Source organism: Peromyscus californicus, unplaced genomic scaffold (genome assembly GCF_007827085.1).
Source record: "Peromyscus californicus insignis strain IS unplaced genomic scaffold, ASM782708v3 Scaffold_24__1_contigs__length_46423439, whole genome shotgun sequence".
NCBI lineage: Eukaryota > Metazoa > Chordata > Mammalia > Rodentia > Cricetidae > Peromyscus > Peromyscus californicus.
In genome coordinates, this window is record NW_026294535.1 from 29,433,853 (window position 1) to 29,457,443 (window position 23,591).

Below are 23,591 nucleotides of genomic sequence, written 5' to 3' on the forward strand. Positions count from 1 at the left end.
ATGTTTTACAGTTGTGAAAATCTATTATTTACTATACATTGAGCCTATAGCTGTAGTGATGAACCAGTTGCAAGTTGAATGTTGGTTGATATTTCTATTTGCTAAAAAATATTATGAGTGGTTTCTTGGTAAAGCCAATTTTGAATGCTTAAAATAATATTGCTGAATATTCTTTTGTGCCACTGTCCTGGCTGGTTTTGTGTGTCAATTTGACAAAAGCTAGAATCATTAGAGGAAAGAGCCTCAGCTGAGGAAATGCCTCCATGAGATCCAGCTGTAAGGCATTTTCTCTATTAGTGATCAATGGGGGAGCGCCCAGCCCGTGGTGGATGGAGCCATCCCTGGGCTGCTCGTCCTGGGTTCTATAAGAAGGTGGGCTGAGCAAACCATAGGAAACAAGCCAGTAAGCAACACCCCTCCATGGACTCCACATCAGCTCCTGCCTCCAGGATCCTGCCCTATTTGAGTTCCTGTCCTGATTCCTTCAGTGATGAACAGCAATGCTGAAGTGTAAGCCAAATAAACCCTTTCCTCCCCAACTTGCTCTTTGGTCATGGTGTTTCACTGCAGCAATCGGAACCCTAACTAAGACAGCTATCCACTACTTGACAGCTACATATAAGGTGTATTTCATTTGATTTGCATTATTAATATTTCTCCTTCATCTTTGTAAGTCTCGGAAGTCAACAAAATTTTAAATCAGTTCTTGATTCATAGTATTTGCTGATTTCCTTGCAAACAATCCAATGCTGGTGAACAGAACTACAGAACTGGGACGGGACATGTGCAGTTATAATATGCCACAGATACAGATCTTATTAACCTGCTACGTCCTCACCTCAGCAGCACACAAGTTACCCTCAGGCATGTACAATAGAGCAGGAAAACCAGTAGGACAGTGGATGTGGAGTACTTACTGCCTTTGTTCTTTTCCCGTGTGTCTGTAGATGTGTGTGCTGTGCATCTGTGCTTCGGGGAGCCCTTCTCATTCTCCTGAGTGCTGATGACAAGCAGCTGCCGCACCTGCCTAGCTTTTATGTGGGCTCAGGGGATCTGAACTACTGTCCTGCCTGGAAAATGCCTTGGTCATTGAGGCACCTCCTTAGTCCCACACTTGTTCTGAATATAATTTATTTAGTTATAAATTTGTACACTTTGTTATTATTATATTTTATTAATAATGATTGTATTTAATAATCAGTTTGAAAAGTTACTGAATGATCATTTATCAAAAAACTACACTTCCTGCCATGCAGGAAGTGCTTAATTGTGACTTTGTGTAGATAATGTATTTGATTAATGGTTTTTCTGTTATTACAGACTCACTTTAAATTTTATGAGCTGTATGGATTATTTCTTTTAGGGTCCCGCCGCTTGATTTGGGAAGCCTTGTTGACTCTGATGAGGAGGTAAGTTTAACTTTATATTTAAAGTAGTAAACATTTGACTACAGTAACACCCAGGAGCGTGTACTATCATACCATTTCATTTTTTTAGGATAATTTTTCACAAGCACCATGTAGTACAATGCGTGCTCATCTCAAGCCGCCACAGTTACCTTCTGCTCTTTGTTGGGTTATGCCGTGTCAAAGACCATATATTCAACGTCAACTAAACGAAGTGGTCAGTATGTGTTTCACTGTTACTACATATCACCGGGGCTTAAACTCTTTGCTGATTGGTCTATGCTCTGCTTGGTTTACATAGTTTGCATTTAAAAATTTCCAAGAATGTTACTGATAGTTTTTAAATGTGGGAATGACATTTTAAGTAGTTCCTGTAAAGTTGGGAAATTACAGATGTATCTAAATATGAATGACAGAAATTTTTTAAAAATTTAGAAAATGAGATCATATCTTATTATTTGAATGACAGAACATTGATTTCTTAGAAGTTAGTTCAGATTTTAAGTTCCTAGAATACTATGGAGTTGGAAAATAATTTTACTTCATCAATAATAATAGTAATAAATAATACCACCTTAGTCTGTATGTTTCAATGGCTGTTGCTCTAACTGTGACCTCAGGGCTTGTCTAAGACTGAACGGATGTCCACCGACTCTATCTATTATCTCTTGCTACCATGGAAATTTGACAAGCAACCACAAAGTACTAGGGGGTAAAATATGGTACTTTTTCCAGAAATGGCGACCAGTGCTTCTTAGTGTTGTTAATCTCTAATTTCTAGGACAGCTTTGATCAGAAAATAAAAAAAAAAACCTACATAAAATACCTAAGAAAAAACTTTGATGTTAATTCTTTAAATTGACTTTTGTAAGCAGACCTTCAGCCAAGCAAAGGGTAAAGGATTCCTGAGGCCAGGTGCCCATTCTGGTCAGTTCACTTCTGGTCAGTGCTCTCAGCCGAAGGTTTTAAACGTCCCTTCTGTTTGGAACACGGACTATGGTAGTCTTCTTTAGAGCTAAGAGCTAAAGTAAATGGTAAGCCTGGCAATGTCCACCAGAAAATTACTATTAAAAGAAAATCCTTTTCTGCCGGGCGGTGGTGGCGCACGCCTTTAATCCCAGCACTCGGGAGGCAGAGGCCGGCGGATCTCTGTGAGTTCGAGGCCAGCCTGGGCTACCAAGTGAGTTCCAGGAAAGGCGCAAAGCTACACAGAGAAACCCTGTCTCGAAAAACCAAAAAAAAAAAAAAAAAAAAAAAAAAAAAAAAAAAAAAAAAAAAAAAAAAGAAAATCCTTTTCTGCCCTGGTAGTGCTGGTACATGCCTTCAATCCCAGCCCTCCGGAGGAAGAAGCAGGTGGATCTTTGTGAATTCAAGGCCAGCCTGGTCTACAGCTTGAATTCCAGAACAGCCAGGTCTATACAGAGAAATCATGTCTGAAAAAAAACAAAAAAAACCCAAAAAAACAACCAACCAACCAACCAAACAAACATACAAACACCCCCCACCCCCAAAACCAAAAAGTTAAAAAAAAAAACAAACCCTTCTCTGGCCACCAAAGAGAACTCTGAAAAATTGTGATAAGGATGCTGAAGTGTAGCTCTCCATAATTAATAGCTTCTGGGCAGGGTACAGATGGAAAAGGCCTCAGTTTTCTTTAAGAGGCTGGTCACTGGGAGTTCGACCCTGTTCCAGTGAAAAAATGGGCAACACAAATTGGGCTTATTATTTTTTTCTTTTGTTTTCCCCGGGGGGCGGGGGATGCGTGTCACAAGGGTTGTGGGGAGGGCCTGGGAAGACTGGGAAGTGAGTGTGCCCGGGGTTTGTTTATGAAGTGAAATTCCCCAATAATCCATAAAAATATTAGTAACAGAATACTTTTCTCGTGGACAGCAGACTTTCTGTTTTGCCCCTAGGAACAGGACATAATTCCTGAGGATTTGCCAGCACCAACAGGCAAGTATAAGCTAAAATATCAGCAATATGCAACTGACATGAAAGAAGGTTATAAACAGTACCTTCAGAGGATGGCAGAAAAGGCAAAAGCCGCTCGAATGCCGGATACTTCAAAACTCAAAGTGAATGAAAAGGTAACGTGAACCTTTGTAAAGTATGAATGAAATTTAAAGTGAACAATGCCTGTGTCTTAAAAAATGCCATTTCTGCTGTTAATTTAGAAAGCTTAATACCGAACCTTTATTTCTATAAGCCAGGGCTACATGAAGTATTTTATATATATCAACTAGGCTAATCTTCACAACAAACCCAAAACTCTATTGTCAGTATCTTTTACACAGAAAATTTTATTCCTCTACTCTTACATGTGTGACCTTCCAAGGAAGACGGACAGTGAGGAGAAGTCATGGGGGAGAGACTCCTGAAGTCCATCAGGTTCTTGACTAGTTGCTTATCTATAATATCTTGTATATGTAAGCAGTTACATATCCCCCATTTATAGGAAGTTTGGTGTTTATCTTTTTGAAATCCCAAAGACTCCCTTAGTACTTTTGAATATACCTTCATGGAGAATAGTCCTTGCTCCTCATGGCTCCAAGTATTGACCTGACTTTGGCAGTGAGGGAATGACGGAAGGAAAGCCCACGGGCACAGAAAAACTGGGATTGGGTAGACTGGGCTCTCAGTAGAAAACCCACATCACCCCAGAAGCTCAGCCTGTTTTTCATATAGAGTTGAATAGGAAGGCAGAGTTATTCATCTGATAAACAAGGAGCCAGGGTTGTTCTATGCTGCTGAATGAGGAGGCAGGTTTGGCTAATCTACAGAGCCATCTCTGCAGGGGACAGTCCTCAGGCTGTAAACATCTGGAGGGAGAAAGCTATGATGGACATTTTCTGCACATCTAATGGACATTGGCACTTGGACCAGGAGGGAAGGCTTTGCCATTTCCCTGATCCTAGCCTGGGGAAGGCTTTGAGATCTCCCATGGGACTGAGGCATTGGTCCTTGACATGGCTGTGCCCATGTCAACAACACACATTCCCTCAGGACTTAATACCACACAGGACTTCCTCTCCTTGCCACAGGACATAGCCACATTTATGAAAATGTTAAGGACTCAATGTGTACAATGGTAATTATGGCCATTTCTGTCTTTTCCTTAATGTTTACTGTATATCAGGTACTTTTTAAGCATTAAGCATTTATCATCTCACTTACCATTTTTGATATAATATTCCCAATTTATGACTAAAATGAGGCTCAGAAAGGTCATCTAGCTGAACAAATGGAAGAACTGCATTCCAAGACAGGCTTGTACTTTTAATTCTGAAACAGCCTTTGATCTATTTCCTGGTTATCTCTTCCCTGGTTTTGTTAAAAGCAGGTATTGTTAATATGTGCCTGATAAGGTTTGTTTATGGCTTTTATTGTATAGTGTGATCAGGTTGAAGAAGCCAGTGTGGATGACCTTATGACTTTGGACAGGAAAGCCCTCCTACAGCAAGGCTATGCAGATAGCCCTTACCGTATAAGGAACAGTGCAAGGAAATCAGATGCGGTAAGCCGTCAGCAGTTTGGTTTATTTGATAAGTCACTAAGGTACTTATACTCCAAGATTGTACAGTTATAATTGAGTAAAGAATTATAACAGTGAATTTGGACTAGGTTAACTACTCATTAATATCGAAATTGAGTCCTTAGTGTTTATAAACAATTTACTTGTGTTAGGTATATTCTCTGAGGAAAGTTTGTTTTGAATCATTGAGTCTGTGAAAATTTAGTTTACTCTGCTCAAAATATTTATTGGCCACTATGTCAGTATGCTTTGAATTTGATACCAGTTTCTTGCCACAAAAATAAGCCTAATATTTTGGTTTATTTTTAAGATTATGTTTTGATTACAACATTTATCCCTTCACCTTTCTCCCTCAAAACCCTTTCTGTGTGTGTGTGTGTGTGTGTGTGTGTGTGTGTGTACATATTTATGTATATATGTGCATATACATATATACACACATATATGCATATGTATATATTTATGCACACATGTATATAATTCATGAGCTACTGATATTATAGACATTTTAGGCCAGCTATGGAATAAATAGTCTGTAGCACAAATTGTTAGAAGGTCTTATCAATAAAAACAAATCCGGAACCAGGTATTGGGGTTAATGCTGGAAGATCAGAGAAGCAGAACAAGCCACAGCTACCTCACCTTGCCAGTTCCTCAGCTGATCTTGTTTTCTCAAACTGGAAGCCTCTGTGTCCTCATTCAGAATGAATCTCAGCTGAACTGCTGCTAAAAGCCTGAAAGCTTAACCAGCTAAAAGCTTCTAGTTCCTGGTTTTCATGCCTTATATATCTTTCTGCTTCCTGCCATCACTTCCTGGGATTAAAGGCGTGTGTCACCATGCCTGGCTGTTTCCAGTGTGGCTTGAACTCACAGAGATCCCGATGGATCTCTGCCTTCGGAATGCTAGGATTAAAGTTGTATGTGCCACCATTTTCTGGCTTCTATATCTAGTGGCTGTTCTGTTCTTCGACCCCAGATAAGTTTATTAGGGTGCACAATATTTTGGGGAACACAATATCATTACAATAGTCCAGGAATCAAGTAAGTTTTCTTTAGATAAAATGAAGACTGTAGCTGGATGGTGGCGCACGCCTTTAATCCCAGCATTTGGGAGGCAGAGACAGGCGGATCTCTGTGAGTTTGAGGCCCCCTTGCTCTACAGAGCCAGTTCCCAGACAGGCTCCAAAGCTACACAGAGAAACCCTGTTTTGAAAAAAACCAAAAAAGAAAGAAAAAGAAAAATGAAGACTGTAGACTTTGGGGCCAGAGGGATGGTTCAGTTAGCAAGTATTTGCCTTGAGATCACAAGGCCTTGAGTTTGATGCTTAGAACCCACATGACCAAAGCTGAGTGCAGCTATATGCACTTGTAATCCTAGTGCTAGGAGTAGGGCTATGCTGATCCTGGGCACAGTGGCCCTGGTTTTCTAACCTAGTGGGCTATGCTGATCCTGGGCACAGTGGCCCTGGCTTTCTAACCCAGTGGGCTATGCTGATCCTGGTGTACAGTGGCCCTGGCTTTCTAACCCAGTGGGCTATGCTGATCCTGGTGTACAGTGGCCCTGGCTTTCTAACCCAGTGGGCTATGCTGATCCTGGGCACAGTGGCCCTGGCTTTCTAACCCAGTGGGCTATGCTGATCCTGGGGTACAGTGGTCCCAGATTTCTAACCCAGTTGGCTATGCTGATCCAGGGCACAGTGTCCCCGCTGTCTAGCCCAGTGATTCTCAACTAGTAGTCATGACCCCCCTGGCAAACCTTGATCTTCAAAATTTGCATTATGATTCATAATGGTAGCAAAATTAGTTATTAAGTAGCAATGAAAATAATTTTAGAGTGTGTGTGTGTGGGGTGTCACCACAACATGAGGAACTATATTAAAGGGTCTCAGCATTAGGAAGGTTGAGAACCACTCACTTATCCTGATTGGTGAGCTCCAGGCCAATGAGAGACTCTGTCTCAAAAAATAAAAACAAAACCAAAAAAAGGTAGATGGAATCTGGAGAATAGCACCCCAGTTTGTCATCTGACCTGCACACAGATGTTCATATGAATACACACACACACACACACACACACACACACACACACACACACACGCACATACACACACACACACACTCTTCAGGCTTTTAATATTAAACTTAAATTTATGTGTTGCTGTTTTTTTTTCAAAAGCAGTTAAGCTGATAACTATTACTTAGGCCAGGCCTGTTATACATAATTATCACACTTCTCTGGTGTCCTGTAGTAAGGGGGGAGAAGGCTGCTCAAAGGTGAAGTCCTCTGGTCCTCCCTAACTGCCAAGAGATTAACACCTTAGACATCCCACAAAGGCTGATTAAACCACCAACGTGATAACTCACAAACTTGGAAAGCTGTGGTTTGGATGGCCTAAATGATAACAAAGCAATATGCTTTTCCCAGCTATATAAGTGTTATGATTTAAGCCATTGGTTCTCAACCTGCCTAATGCTGGGACCCTTTAATACAGCTCCTCATGTTGTGGTGACCCTCAACCATAAATTTATTTTTGTTGCTACTTCATAAAGGTAATTTTCCCATTGTAGTGAATTGTAATGTAAACATCTGATATTCAGGATATCTGACGTGTGACCCCCCTCCCCCAATGTGGTCATGACCCACAGGTTGAGAACCTGTGGTTTAAGGGGGAAAAACAATCAAAATATAGACATTTAATTGTTGTCAGCCAGAATCAGTACACAATGGATTTCATAGCGGGATGGGGAGGGTAATTTTGTGTGTGTGTGTGTGTGTGTGTGTGTGTGTGTGTGTGTGTGTATGTGAGTCTGTTACAGTTCTTGCTGTAGAATCACATAAGCAGTTTTCTGTGCCTTTTATTGTTCAGAGGGATAAAGAGCCTTACCCAGGTTATCATACAAAAATAACAAAAGCTACTCACGAGGCAAAACTCTGTCCCAGATAAGGCTGACTGTTATCTCACAAAGTTGTGTTTGAAATGGGTGTTGCCCGTACCTAAGTCCCACAGATATTGTATTTTGCAAAACCCCAAACCATCTGGCTATGAATGGGTTTCATTTCTTTACAATGGCATCATCAAGTAAGCCCAAGGCAAACTTCCCGGATGTGGTACTCCTGTGATTCTGTTCTGTGCCCGCACCCCTCCCCGGAAACATTTGTATGAGTGAACTTTGAAGGCATCTGCAACGAATACCTGTTGACTGTAAAAAAAGCCCGTGGAGTGCCTTGATCTAGTTTCCAGCAACTTAAACAAAGAACAGAGCTGTGATTTTTGATGACCTTCTTCTCAAGCTCCTTTGCAACTTTTGCAGTGTGGACAGGTCACCTGTGCTTTTAAGCTGCGTCATGCATGCAGCCCTCTAAATCAGTGTTATTGAGGGTGGGTCCAGTCTTTGACAGGAAGTCTAAGTCACCATGAACCTTAGAGCTCAAACCAGACTTTCTTCACGGACTGTGATAGCCACTAATCACTCTCTTCTGCTTGTTCTCGTGTTTTACAACTATGTTTTGGCTAACGTGGATTTTTTTTTCTGTATATAGTTTAAATATGTTTTAGTTATTGTCTACTCTTTGGACCACCCTTCTATATCATAAAGTGCACATTGCTTTATTTAATTTCTATTTAATTGCTGCTCTAAATTTATTATTAGATGAAAATTGTAATGTGGTGATCTTAGAAAACAGCACAGAATGTAGCTATTAAGTGATATAAGCTCTATTTGGATATATGAATGTTGCATCCTAATTTTCTGACAAATAAAAGCTAAATTTAATTTAAGACTACCATTTAGGTGACTGTGTCCATTTCTTAGGTTTCTAAGGACTCTTTACTTTTTATTTTGCTGCTATGATTTTGATATTCTTATTAACTATTTTATGTCTGCTTCAAACAAAATTATGTTTGCAAAGCCTCTCTTTAAAACAATGCCATCATACTTGTTTTTATTTATTGGAGTGATGAGTAGAGATGGCAGGAATTACATGCTAACACCAGAACATGCTTCGATTTGACTCTTAAATTTAAACTCTGACATGTCCGTCAAAAGAAATATTTTAGTGTTTACAGTTGCACGATAAGCCAACTGGAATTGAACAAATCTTCCAATTGAATATTTCCTAAAAAATAGTGAAACATACTTTGAGGTGAGTTGAAAAGTGAAAAAATAATGTGAAGACAGTTTTTATAATTTTTTAATAATTTTTTTCTTTGCAAATTCCTTACACATATACAATGAAATATGACCCATATTTGCCCCTATTTGGTCCCCCCAACTTCTCCCCTTATATCCCACAACACATCCTGCTCTCAACTTAATGTCTAGTGTGTGTGTGTGTGTGTGTGTGTGTGTGTGTGTGTGTGTGTGAGAGAGAGAGAGAGAGAGAGAGAGAGAGAGAGAGAGAGAGAGAGAGAGAGAGGGGCAGAGAGAGGCAGAGAGAGACAGACAGACAGGCAGAGAGCACTAAGTCTGCTTAGTGTTGTCCGTATATGAAGGGGTGTGGGACAATCAACTGGAGCATGACAAACCTACTAAGGACTTCCCTTTCAAAAAAGAATGATTCTTCTTTCTCCAGTAGCTATCCGTTACCAGTAGCTTCTCAGAAAGCAGTGGGGCCTGGAGAGCACTTCTCGCACCTGTGCCAGAATTTTGGTTGTCTTGATCTTGAGCAAGTATCTCTTGCTGCTCTGGGTCTATGAGTACAGCAGTCATGCTGCATCCAGAAGGAAGCATCTATGAAGATAGCTTAATACAATCAGTAATCAAGAAAAATTATTATTATTATTATTAATTCATTATGTGCAGGGCAAAGATTGTTATTCTTTCTATGATATGCGTTTTTAATGTTAATTGGTTAATATATTTGAGCATGTATGTATGTGGGCATGCCTATGCCACAGTGAGCCCTTGGTCGTCAGGGACAACTTACAGGAGTCAGCTCTCATCTTTGATCATGTGGGTCCCAGGGATTGAACTCAGATCATGAGGCTTGACAGCAGGTGCCTTTGCCTGCTGAACCACCTCATCAGTTTTCTTTAGGTTTGTGATGAAAACTGCATGACTGCAATTCTGTTTGTCTTCTCTACTGTGACTTGTTTAGGCAACATCCCCCCCCCCCCCCCGTGTGTGTGTGTGTGTGTGTGTGTGTGTGTGTGTGTGTGTTCATGTTGAGGATCTCACTACAGCTAGTTGAGATGGATTTTGCAGGGTGTCTCACCAGGGGGCTCATAGGGAAAAAGGGCCGCCACATTTTCCTCCTTTGTTCTGACAGCGAAATGCAAGGCAGCTTGTTGGAAATGGAGCAGGATGTCGACTGAAATTTTAGTGCATTCTTTTTTAGTAAATGGTAATTTAAGATTTAATGGGGCTAGAGAGATGGCTCAGAGGTTAAGAGCACTGGCTGCTCCTCCAGAGGTCCTGAGTTCAGTTCCCAGAAACCACATGGTGGCTTATAACCATCTGTAATGGGATCCAGTGCCCTCTTCTGGCGTGCAAATGTACATACAGATTGAGCACTCATAAAGTACATCAATAAATAAATCTTAAAAAAAAAATAAAACTGGGCGGTAGTGGCACATGCCTTCAATCCTAGCACTTGGGAGGCAGAGGCAGGCAGATCTCTGCCAGTTAGAGGCCATCCTGGTCTACAAAGTAAGTCCTTGGACAGCCAGGTCTGTTACATAGTGAAATCCTCTCTTGAAAAAACCAAATTTTTTTTAAAAAAATTGACTAATTGGAATTTAACATTAACAACAGTAATCTATACTTATGGTGACAATCAGAACAAAACATTCATATTTTATAATGTGCATTAACCGTTCTGCTTTGTGGACAATAAAGTTGTTTTTCTTTTATCCTCTCAGGAAACCGTGGCGTGGAGAAGAAGAAGCAAACTGTTGCCGAGCAAATGATGATCGACCACTTATCCAGGTGAAGCTGGTCACTCATAAGTGTCCTCTGTCCTGAAAATGACCACTAAATACCTTTGTCTTGCAAAGCACCTGTATGCTTGTCAACCAATGCATACCTGCTAGTTCCCAAACTTCCTGCTCACTGCACTCTTTTCATTTTAGCAACTTTTTTTTTTTTTAAATAGATGAGTAGAAATACTTAACATTCAGGCTGGGGAGACAGTTCAGTCTATGAAGTATTGAGGACCTACTTTAAATCCTCAGAACCAATGTGAAAAAGACAGGCATGGTAGCCAGTGTCTGTAATTTCCATGCAGGGGAGGAGACAGGTGGGTCCTTGGGCCTTGCTTGTCAGCCAGCCTAGCTTACTTGGTCAGAGACCCTGTCTCAAAAAACAGGAAGGGTGGCTCCTGAGGAGTAACACCAGAGTTTGACCACTGGCACCCACATGATCATGTATTCCCAGGCATGCAGGCCCAGATGCATGCATGTGCATGCATGTGTGCAACACACGCACGCGCACACACACACACACACACACACACACACACACTTAAAAATTCTACTGATTGTCTTTATTAAATATTTTTATTTAAACTACTTAATTATTTCCTGACAACTTAACGGACATTTGAATTGCATATGAATTAGAAGACAACATTTTTTTTATTTAATCACTAGATTTCTAGAATTACTTTCTAATGGGATGTATGCTTTTGGGCACCATAGAACTATTTAGAGTTACCTGCTGATCTATATTGATTTTCACATGATATTGGCTTTTTGTCATAGCACCTTAGAAAATTACCTTTCAAAGATGTGCTATCATTTAAGGAGACTAGTAAGATACCTTGTTGAAACCAGCACTAACCCCTGAGCCTGTTGCTATGGTTTCCAAATGGTGACGAGCATCCTATCTGTCCATTAGAAATGAAAATCCCACAGAGTCACTGTGGTAACCAGGGTGGTGTAGAGTTGAGAACTGTGAAAGTAACTGTCAGTAATTTTTAAATCCCTCAGAAAACTGTATGAAATATACATACAGTGATAAATTATAGGGTGACAAAAACATGTTTGGTTTGGTGGCTATCCACATCTGATTAGCATATTCCTTTTTTTTTGTTTGTTTTTTGCATTTGGTGCAAGAGATTGAACTTAGGGTCTTCCATATACTTCGTAAGTGCCAGCAAGTTCTGTGAGGTCACAGTCTGCAAGATGTCTTTTTCTTTTCATAAGAAAAGTGGTGATGTCACGACACTAGATAAAGGGGCTTCTCAGTTCTCATCTTCTTGGCCCATGAGCAGTGTCTGTCTCCACGGAGACCTTGCACCTTTCGGAAGCAATGTTCTCTGATCTGCTTGGCTTTCTGCTCGCCGCACTTGGCTGTTCTCTTTGTAGCCTTTATTCTCAGCTCTTGTTCATCTCGAGTCTTTAGCTGTGATCCATGAATTCCGCATCTCCTAGGTTCAATCACAGCCCAGGATACCTGCCTAAGGATGGTACCAATCACAGAGAGCTAGGTCCTCTTGCGTCAGTTAACAATCAAGAAAATGCCTCCACAAACATGCCCACAGACCAGTCTGATAGAAACAATTCTTCATTGGAGGTTCCTTCTTCCTAGGCATGTCAAGTTGACAACCAGGGCCTGGGAGAAGACTAGTGAGCATCCTTCCTCTTGGATTCTGCTTCAAGCTCCTGCTTTGGCTCCCCTCAGTAATGAAATGTAAAGTGCAAGATGAAATTAATCCTTTCCTCCCCAAGTTGCCTTTGATTAGTGCTTTTACAGAAACAGGAAGAAAACTGAAGCAAATTTTCTTTACCATCATTTCTCCCAGTGTTACCAGAAACCAGCGAGTGAAGAGTACTAAGAGAAAGACGCGAAGCTCTTGTTTCCCTTCGGAGTTTCTTACATTCTTTTTGGATGAAAATGCAAATAACTGTATTCACCTTTCATGGACAGTATTTTGATAATCAAGTACACTCGTATATGACAAATATTATTATGACAATGGGACAAATTGCCATCTGGTGTCTGACATTTTCCAACTGCTCGGAAATAAGGGAGCACACATTTTGTCATGCCAGACATCAGGTTTTGTGTCTTCCTACTCAGGGCTGTCATCAGCGATCCAGAACAAAGTTTAAACACTGAGGAACAAGAGAGTTCTCATGTCCCTCCAGACTCAGAGAGGGTGCCACTTCGAGTTAGGAGACGAACTCTACATGAAACGAAGTAAGAAAAGCTTCATGATGCATTGTTAGAATATATTTCTGTGCTTTACTGAATGCATTTGCATGTTTTTAAAACCATATAAAGAGAAGTAAAAGTTTAGGAATTTCAGACCTCAATGCTGTCTCCTAAAATTTTTTATTCTATCTTCCTTGCATTCCAAGTTTTACATTTATAATTTAGAAGAGAAGATACATGCCCTTAACAGCTGATCCACCTCTCTAGCCCTGTGTCTAGCTATTTTTCCTGTAATCCTATTTATCTGTTTGTCCGGCTTTCCTCTTCTTCCTCATAATCATCATTATCAATCTAATGTGATGTTTTATAAAGACTCTCAATGAAGTTTGCCTGATGCCTTTTCCTTAACATCATCTTTAGGAGTGGCATCCATGTTGTCCTTTGTAGTTGTTTTTATCATTGCTGCCCATCATCCCATCATATGAATATAGCACAGCTTACCATTTGCAGATGCTTAATGTGCTCAGTGACTTAAGAATCATACTGCTGTGAACTTGCTTGTGCATGCCTCCTGGTAAACACACATACTCCGTTATGCTGAGGGAATACTTAGTCTTTCCGGACTATTTAGCATGCCCACATTCAGCTCTCCAAGATACTGTCAAATAGTAACCCCGGAGGCAGGATGCATGGTCTGATTGTAATTGCTGTACTTCTTTACCAGCACTTGGTGTTGCCTGTCTTTTTAATTGTCTTTCTCCTACTGAATGTGTATTGGTGCTTTTATTTTGCATTTCACTGGAGACTAATGATGCTGATTAATTTTCACGTGCGCATTGTTCATCCAGATGTCCTCATGTGGAGTTTGACAAATTGTCCAATCTGTTCTTGGATTGTCGGTATCCTTTGCGTCTTCTCTTAAGAAATCTGAACCCACTTGAGAGTAAATATCACCCTGAGTTTTAATTTTACTATATTGTGTGTCAAGTTGTTATAAGTGCACAGATGGTTTGTAGCCTGTTTTTCAGTTCTCATCTGTTTTCTTGCACCTGTCTAAGTATTGCTTCATAACAAATACATACAGCTTGTTTAAAGTCAGTCCAGTTCAGAAAATCCCATGGTGCCTATCCATTAGGATTTTTAGATCCATGGCTTCCCACTCTTGTTTTCCCAAGAGGGGGAGAAGAAGGAGGAGGAGGAGGAGGAGATGAGAAGGAGGAGGAGGAGGAGGAGGAGGAGGAGAATAAGAAGGAGGAGGAGGAGGGGAGGAGAAGAAGGAGGAGGAGGAGGAGGAGGAGGGGAAGAGAAAAGGAACCTTGCTTTATAAGTAGGCAGTAGGATCGGCATGCATAGCGAGCCCTGTCTTCTCTTTTCTCTGGAGTCAGCTTCCTGCAGATGCATACATTTCATCCTTGTATCAGGCGTCACAGGCTTTTCATCAGTGAAAAGAAGCCGTTAGTCTGTGTCATTCTAGTGTCCCACGCTTAGCCTGTTGTTGCATGCCCAGACTGTGCTTTCCACCAACTTTGTCAGTGATAGCAGTCATCTTCAGTTAATGTGCTTCACTGTGCTTAATTCTTCTTTTTGAACTGATTCAGAACTTATCTAGAGAAGCATTTGTGAAACTTCCTGGGTACCTGGGACCTCATGTTGCACTCTGCATTTCATAGTATAAGTATGTATTTGCTTGTGTCCTTCTGTGATGGCTCCAGGCTCCCTAATGCGATTATCTCACCTTTGTTCACCACTAGGAAGTAATTTGTTTTCCAGACCTGTCACATGCTCCTGTAGCTGTAAGCAACTACTTAGCCTGTCTTCCATGATAAATACATTTATTAAACGGGGATAATAGTGCTTACCTCAGTATTTTACTCTTAAATTTTATTGCAAGCATTAAATAAACCACTGCATATTAAAGTGACTCAATAGTGACTAGTGTCTACAAAGTCCTCAATAAATGGTAGCCGGTACTGCTGCTGCTACTTTCCCAGCATTTAAAGTCGTTCCAGGAACATAGTGAACGATGGATGACTTCATTAGTTCCAGTGGCTTACACTGTATTGAGATGATGCAGCCTGCAGGGCTCCTCCCCGTGTTCCCAAACTCTCGCTGGGTTAGCAGGCTGTTGGTTGGTTCCTATCTCCAGCTTCCATTCTGTGGGACCTGGACACTACAGAGGCAAAGCTTTGCCTGTTCCCAATGAATGCTGCCCACATTATTACTATCATACATTGCTATTTCACTATTCCTGCAGTTTTCATAAAACTAGATGAACAGTAAGGGCACATCATTGACTCTCATCTCTTAAGATAAAGGACACCATTAAGTATAGGGTATGAAAGGGTACGCGTTTGTGTTTTGCTTCCTATTTCAAAGACTTTTAGGGCTAGGAGCCTTTAGAAGGTCAGCAATGCTCTCTATAGAGTATGATGACATATCGTTGATATATCCAGAGCCTGATGTGGTTCATTCATCTAGCACTCTTTCCCTCCATTGTTTCAGTGAGGAATAGTATCAGCTGCCTGTTACAGAAAATCTGACGGATAGGGCTCAGTGTGCCAGGATTTGTCTCCTTGTGTAGTCACTGAGCTGCTTGGAAGGAGGCACATGTTGTTTTTGGTCCTATGGCTCAGTGGTGCTGCAGCTCTGGGCCATAGCGGCCTCTGTCATGGTATTCCCCTTAATGTTCCATTTGCAAGAAACTCTGCCCATCCTCCCATCTCATAAGGACAAGAAGCTTTCCTATGAGTTTATTGGCAAAACTGCTTTTGTTGGTCATAATTGCAAGAAACCAAGCTCTATGCTGGGAGGAAGGCATAAGAACAGGGTTGGAAATGGTTTGAGCTGGTGTGCAGGCTCAGGTCTGCAGCTGCAGCACGTGCCAAGCCAGCCTAGACTGTCCAGTAAGGGTGTAACAGCAAAGGAAGAGAAAGGGAATAGAAGGGGACGACAGTGGCTCGGGGCACTATGCCTTTTGTGTCTTTAGATAATCACGTTTTTGAATTTTCATTTTCATTTTTAATCTGTGCCATTTCAAAATATTGCCATAGCCCTTTGGTACCCTTGTCATTTGTATCAATTGCAATTGCTCTGAAACAATGACTTACAAAATGTATTTTGACAGGGTGAGAACCACCTCCACATTAACAGAGAATGACCTTTCTCAGAAAGTAGAATTTGATGGGAGGGTCTTATCAAGGTAACTGCCACTTTATTAATTTTTTTTTACTTCTGTGATTGTAATAATATATTCTCTTCTTTCATAGAAATGTCAAGAGTAGATAAATTTATACTAATACTGAAAAATGTGAATTTTTGGGTTATATAATTTTAAGCATTACCTATTATTGTTATATACAATAAGACACTATATGATAAGTATTTTAAGTAAGAGTATTTAAAAATTGATCTTAAGTTTTTTTTTTAAAAGATTGGATAAATAAGTGTATTACTAATAGACATTTCTAAACCATTTCGAAGTTAATTTTTATATCTGATGGTTACTTTAGTTTTAATAGTTTGAGTTAGCAGATTACTGATAGAGCCAATGACAGGGAAGATGGCTTTTAATTTTTTTTACTTCAATCTTGTAAATTTTGCAAACTCAGCATTCTTAAAGCCTTCTGCCTTATCTTAATTAAGTGTCTGCCATTAGCATCCTGTGTTGTGACAGAGCTGGACGCTCACCACTGTTAAGCTTATGTCTTTTTCTTTATCCAAATCTAACTCAAATGGGGCTTTCTGCAAACTATAGTATATTTCCCATAAACCTATATGACCCTTACTCACTGCCACACATTCAAGGGACTTACATTATTGCCACTTGTGATGTATGATCTTAGTTTATTATGTAATTTTAAAAAACCACTGTATTTTAAAATCATTGACATTGTTTTTTTTCTAGAAATGGACGTGATGCCTGCAGAGAATTGATTGGGTTTTTCTTTACCCATGACCAGTCCCTAACCGTGTATGAATATCGAAAGTTCGGGAAAAACAGGTATGCTCTGAAACCCTGTAAGAATGCTAGAGAATTGCTCCCAAGAAGAACCAGATGACTTCATTTTGTTGTTGCTTAACTTCTAGAACAAATGTGCTTCCTTTTATTAAAAAAGGCATTTATAGTCATCAGTGTGGACGAAGACAGGGAAAGCAGTATCGGCTTGGTGACTTCTACACTGTAAGTTCGTGTGTGTGTGCTGGCACTTAGCGCCTTGTGTTGTACTATGTGCATCTCTCTGGTGTGGAACGAGGGTGCGGGTCCAGTTTATTTTCCTGAGCAGAGACATTTGTGTAAATGGTGAGTGGTTGATACTTCCCATGAAGGTTCTGCCTCCCATTTAAATCCTGATCATAATCTTAAGCATAGTATTTATTTTCCGTAAACATCCACACATTGTTCCTTAATGGAGACTGTTGCCAAGAGAGCTTGTCTCTGGGTATTCTTGAAGCTCTCTGTAGAAGGCCCGTTCTGGGTAAGTGACTACCTCAGGAGCACTGGGAGCAATGCTCCACCTCAGGAGGTACTTGATTTTTCTCTGTAGCATGGCATGGTCCTCTGGAGCTGTGACCGTGATAGCCTTTATTTTTGTGACTCTCCCATATTCCCCAGTGTGCTGAACCATTAGATCATTAAATTTACATACATTACAATGAAACGTTCTCTGTACCATTCATTCATATAACACTTATATATGTTCACATTTTGAACATTGGAGATAGAATACCGGGTACGTTAGAGCCATGCTTTGCTTTGTGGCACTTGGAGTGTAATGGGAACCAGTTAGATAGGAGCCAGAGTGGAGAAACACTGGACCCGACTGTATAAACTGTAAGAGCTCCTAGAGAAAGTGCCATCTGGGCTGAGTTAAGGACTAGGTGAGGGTACAGAAAAGGCTTCGAGGCAGAGAGGAACACGTGCAAAGAACAAAAGCAAGAAAGTACATGGATTATCTGGAGAGGTGAAAGTAGGTCAGTCTGGTTGGATACAGGCGTAGAGTGTGGATGGTAGAAAGGGGACTTGTGCTGGGGGATAGCTCAGTTGGCAGAGTGTTCAGACCTGCAAACAGGAGGACCTGGGATCAAATTCCAGAACCCATGTTAAAAATTCAGGACTTGATAGCCCACCCTTGTAGTCTCAGTGCTGGGGTGACAGAGACAGGTCCATCTTATTTAAAAAAGGTGGATAGTACATATGGTATGCTATCTAAGGATGTCCCCTGACTTCCACACACAAGTACCTGTACTCCACCCCTCCCCCAACTAAATAAAAAAGTAGCTTGATATTAAAGAGCAATATGTAATATATCAGGGAGTCACTGAAAAGAGGATGTGGGTAGAATGGAGAGGCTATATGATCCGATCTGTAATTTAGACATATCTCTCTGATTTCATCGTGTGGAATTGTTTGAAGACCAGGCACATAAGGCAGGCATGAGCTGGATGGATATTAATGAAGGAGGGAACTCATGGTGTGTGTATGTCCTACCAAGTCCTGAATTTTTCACATGGGTTCTGGAATTTGATCCTTTCACGACTGCTTGCAAGATTAAATGCTGTGCCAACTGGACTATCTCCCCAGCCCGAGTCTACTTTCATTCATCCCCACTCTATGGCTATATTCCAACCAAATATTACAATATTACTTGATTAGAAAGAGCAGTGGCTACAGAGGTAGTTAGAAAATAAATCCTTAGGGATACAACCACTAAGATGTGATGACCAAGTTGGGAAGGAGGAAAGGAGGAGGAAATGCTAGATCTCTTAGTCTTGGGTTAAATACACCATGCCCATGGCATTCATACCTGTCTCCTGATGTCTAGAGGAGGTCAGTTCCGACCCCTTCTGTGCATTCTGAAGATAGCGTGCTTACTGTCTACTGAAGGTGACAGTTACTACCACTTCTGAGCTGCTGTTGTTGGCAATTAGTGTAGCTGCTGATCTATGCTTACCCTCCCCCTTCATATGAACCAAATGTGGGAATTCAATTCCATGAAAGTGAGGAAGAAAGGAAGTAGAAAGGAGTTATGAGTGGAGAAAGGGGGGTAAACAGAGGCAAGAAGGAAGGGAGGGAGGAAGGAAGCGTCACCCTCAGGTGTGAACTTTGTGTTTACAGGACACATTTTGAAAGACTATCTCAGCAGCTTTATATACAATAGCAGTTTTGGAGTGTTGTCTTTCTCTTGACATTTCTCTTTCCTGGGATAGTTTATGGTCCTGGGGAAAGACTTTGCTTGGTCATAAAGCTAACAATAGGTATCTAGCTTTCAAAAGAAGTTATATGTGCCCTAAAGGGAGAAGAAAGTGCCTACATCACAGTTATTAAGTTTTTTTTAAGTATCTATCCAAGAAGGAGGAAGGGAAAACACTTCCCTTACTCTTATTGTCTTATTTTATTATTTTATTATTTATTTATTTATTTATTTATATATTTTTTTTTTTTGGTTTTTCGAGACAGGGTTTCTCTGTGTAGCTTTGCGCCTTTCCTGGAACTCGCTTTGGAGACCAGGCTGGCCTCGAACTCACAGAGATCCGCCTGGCTCTGCCTCCCGAGTGCTGGGATTAAAGGCGTGCGCCACCATCGCCTGGCTATTTATTTATTTATTTATTTATTTATTTGAGACAGGGTTTCTTTTGTGTAGCTTTGGAGCCTTTCCTGGAACTCACTCTGTAGACCAGGCTGGCCTCGAACTCACAGAGATCCGCCTGCCTCTGCCTCCCGAGTGCTGGAATTAAAGGAGTGCACCACCATGGCCTGGCCCCTTCTTTTCCCTTATAGGAAGAATGAAGACTCTTTTATTGAGTTTGCATTTGTCCACACATTGGTCACATGTGTGTGAGACCAACTCTGAAATTAGAATAGTAATTCTGTAATTTGGGTCGAGAATTTTTAGTTGGAATTTTGTCATTGAAACTGATGCTCTAATTAGGTTAAAATTTGGTTTTGTAGTTTTGTGATATGTATTATTGAAAGAGCAGGCGCAAGAGTGTGATCAGTCTACCAGAGTTCCCCATTCCACATGGCATCTTTCTGTGAACCAAGAGCTCTAGTTCTAAAGTTGGGGTTTGTATTAGTTTCTTTTCCCCCCTCTCTGTTACTGGGATAAAATATCATGATGAAAGCAACAGAAGGGAGAAAAGGTTTATTTAGTTCACAATTCCAGGTTACAGTCATCATCACAGAAAAGTCAGAGGCGGCAGGAAATTGAAACAGTCTGTCATGTCACATCCATAGCCAAGAGCAGTGAGCAATGAACTAATGCACACATGCTCAAGTTGCTGTCTCCAGTCCTAGACATTCCAGGATCCCCTGTCCAGGGAATGATGCCACCCACAGTGGATGGGTCTTCCCAACTCAATGTTATAAAGATAGTCCCCCTGCCCCAACCCCATGCTCGCTGGTAAGCCTAAAATAGACAGTCCTGCATTGAGACTCCCTTCCTAGGTGATTCTGCTTCATGTCATGTTGACAAAACTAACCACCACAGGGACTGCCACACATTCAGTGGAACTCATGTCATATTTCCCATGGCTCTTATTTAATAGATGAAGTCTCCTTTAGTCATGTGGATGATTGTATAGAAGTGTACTGTGTTAGGTTTTTTCTTTTTTCAAATTAGTTCATTTTTCTATAGTATTAGCTGGATCCATGTAGTCCGTAAGTATTCTTTAAATCTACTTTATTTTGGCCACTATTAGAATATCCTGGCAACTATAATAAAAATTAAATCTCTTCAATCAGAATGAGTTGTATTTTAACTTTGGATACCTTCTAGCTTTAAAAAAATCTGTCTGTTCATTTCCTCAGGGTGCAACTTTGACATTTTTGAGCTGTGATCATCCTAGCCTTCCAAAGAGCATAAAGGAAAATATATTATTTAGACTTCGAATTACAAATATTGATCAAATAGCTTTGAGTTCTCTGAAGTAAGTCAAATGCATTTGTCATTTTGAAAATAAGTGAAATCGCTATAGTTTGTATCTTAAAAGGAGTTTCTATTGCAAAGTACTCAGGCTAAAGTTAAGGTTTGTATTTACAAATAATAGCTATGCGTATCTACTTTATGTCCTGTATTATAATCAAACTCCGTGTTTGGGAACAATTATGACAATTAAAATTTTAAAATTGTTTTATTTTATAATAAAATAATTTATTCATTTGTCTTTGCTATTTTACTAGATGCCATCAAAGTGGTGCTTTAAAAGACAGAGTACCAGTCCATCTTTATAACTGTTTCCTACATTGCTGGTGTGATGCCTTTTATCACGTGAAAAGTCATGGTCCCTATGGTGGTACTATTCATTGATTGACTACATAGTGAAAAGTGCTATGAATAAATAATGACATCAAGGGTTGTTTTAAATAATAGAAATACACACTCTTTTGTTGAATGTTTTTTTACCCTAAATATGATTAAAATGCTAATAATTTATATATATATATATATATATATATATATATATATATTGAGGGAACACAGTCTACAATCTAGCTTAAGAATATTTGTTATTTATTAGTGTATTTTGGGGGCTTTAAAAGCATTTTTACAGTTCATACTTTGCAAGCGACAACTGCTTTTAAAATGAATAGTTTCAGTTAAGTATTTGAAAACATTAAAGCAGTTATAAAAGTTAATATCATCAAAGATCGTGATCCTTTTATAGCTCTAGATAATTCTCCATAAAATCAAAGGCAGTGGGCAGAGGTTGGGATTGCTCTAGCGGCATGCCTTTGTGTCTTTTGAGAGCGTCTTTGGGTCTGGAGTGGGGAAGCGCAGCTTAGGTTGTCTCTTCTCACTTGCAGAACTGTCTCTGAGGAAGATGAGGAGGGCACAGCCAGTCAGGAAGCTCAGGATCGGCTGGTGCTGCAGGCCATTCAGGGTATTGTCTCCATTCTCAAGTACTGTTTATAGTTTTCAACTCGTTTCTTTGTTATCAGTTAAAACAGTATTCTTGATACTGCCATATTTTATGGACTTTGATTTATAATTCTTATTTTTTTAGGAAGTACACATATATTTTCTAAAAAGCATATATTTTTATTATATGTAATATATATAATATCTAATATCTTTTATGGGGCTGGACAGATGACTAACCACGTAGATGAGCTTGCTGCTACTCCAGAGGATCCAAGTTTGGCTCACAACACCCACATCGAGTAGTGCACAACCCTCTGTAACTCCCACCTCTGGGGGATCTCATGCCCTCTCTTAACCTCTGTGATCACCCATAAGCGTGTGTGCCTGTACCCACACACAGACCAAAATTATATATACATAAATAGTTAATAAAATATATCTTGACACACACAAATATATACATAACTAATTAATAAAATAATTATTAAAATTCATGATTTTTCTGTATTAATCATACTAAGTAAAGAGCATGTAAATTATAACAATAATTTTAGAAATTTTAGATACTATGGGTTTTGATTATAAGCTAAATAAAGTATGAAACTGAATTTAAAAAAAGTTTTAAGTATATTTACTTGTATATGTATGTGTTTCTGTGTGTGGACATGTGTAGTACAGCACAGGAGTGAAGTAAGATGACAACTTGCAGGAGTCAGTTCTTTCCTGCAACTCAAACTTAGGTCATCAGGATTGGTGGCTACCTTTATTCACCAACCCATGTCCTTGGGCCATGGTGTATACATATATATGATATATGTGATATACATATGTACATACATACACACAAATACACACACACACACACAGAAAGGCTCCTCACACTTAGCTCAGGTGGGTTGATGCTCACTGTACAGACCAGGCTGGCCTGGAACTCATGGCAGTCCTTTACCTTCACTCCAGAGTTCTTGGATCACAGGCATGACCCATCATATACTTGTTGTATGCCTCAGATGATGTCCTGAAGGGACTCCTGGTTTAGTGTTTGACTGTATGTCTCATGTTCTATTGAATGTGTTCTGATGTCTGTGAATAGACCCTGCTGTTGAGTAGACATGCAACTTTGTGTCAATCCTTGGCAACTCTTTCTTCACCTCTCAGTGAGGGTGATGTCTCCTTAATGTCTCCAGGGAGCAAACCAGATGTGGGTAGGCGTGGGGCACTCAAACATTTTTTATAAACTTCTGAGGCCTTGTCGTATAACTAGTGCAGCATACTAGCTGTAATAAACAATTCCTTTGTTGGATTTCATAGTTGAGAAGGGAGAAAGGTATAAAACAATTCATCACAGAAGTCAACACATACTTGTAGAATTTTATGAATCTTGAGATATTATTCAAGATAAGGCATCCACATTAAGAAAGAGAGTAGCGGTTCCAGGATGGCCAAAGCTACACAAAGAAACCCTGTCTCAAAAAACAAAAAACAAATAAAAACCAAAAGAAGAGAGAGAGAGAGAGAGAGAGAGAGAGAGAGAGAGAGAGAGAGAGAGAGAGAGAGAGAGAGAGAGAGAGAGAGTTGCCTGGCATCAATTTCGTAATTCAGTTATGTAAATAAAGTCAGTGAAGATATCGGGTAGTTAGATAAAGGGGTCTAAACAAGAGAAACTAAGATTTTCTTTGTAACATTTCAATTGTT

The 23,591-nt window shown here is 40.1% G+C and overlaps 1 protein-coding gene across 1 annotated transcript in view; it reads left to right on the forward strand.

Annotated features, from left to right (window-relative positions):
- Caps2 (calcyphosine 2) overlaps positions 1-23,591 on the forward strand; it is a 38,507-nt gene that overhangs the window by 2,992 nt on the left and 11,924 nt on the right. Inside the window, 11 exon segments of the mRNA XM_052753369.1 lie at positions 1,364-1,409; positions 1,498-1,623; positions 3,320-3,493; positions 4,798-4,927; positions 10,800-10,866; positions 12,961-13,080; positions 16,160-16,234; positions 16,940-17,035; positions 17,122-17,215; positions 20,843-20,961; positions 21,839-21,915. Of these exon segments, the coding sequence (XP_052609329.1) occupies positions 1,364-1,409; positions 1,498-1,623; positions 3,320-3,493; positions 4,798-4,927; positions 10,800-10,866; positions 12,961-13,080; positions 16,160-16,234; positions 16,940-17,035; positions 17,122-17,215; positions 20,843-20,961; positions 21,839-21,915 (1,124 nt within the window).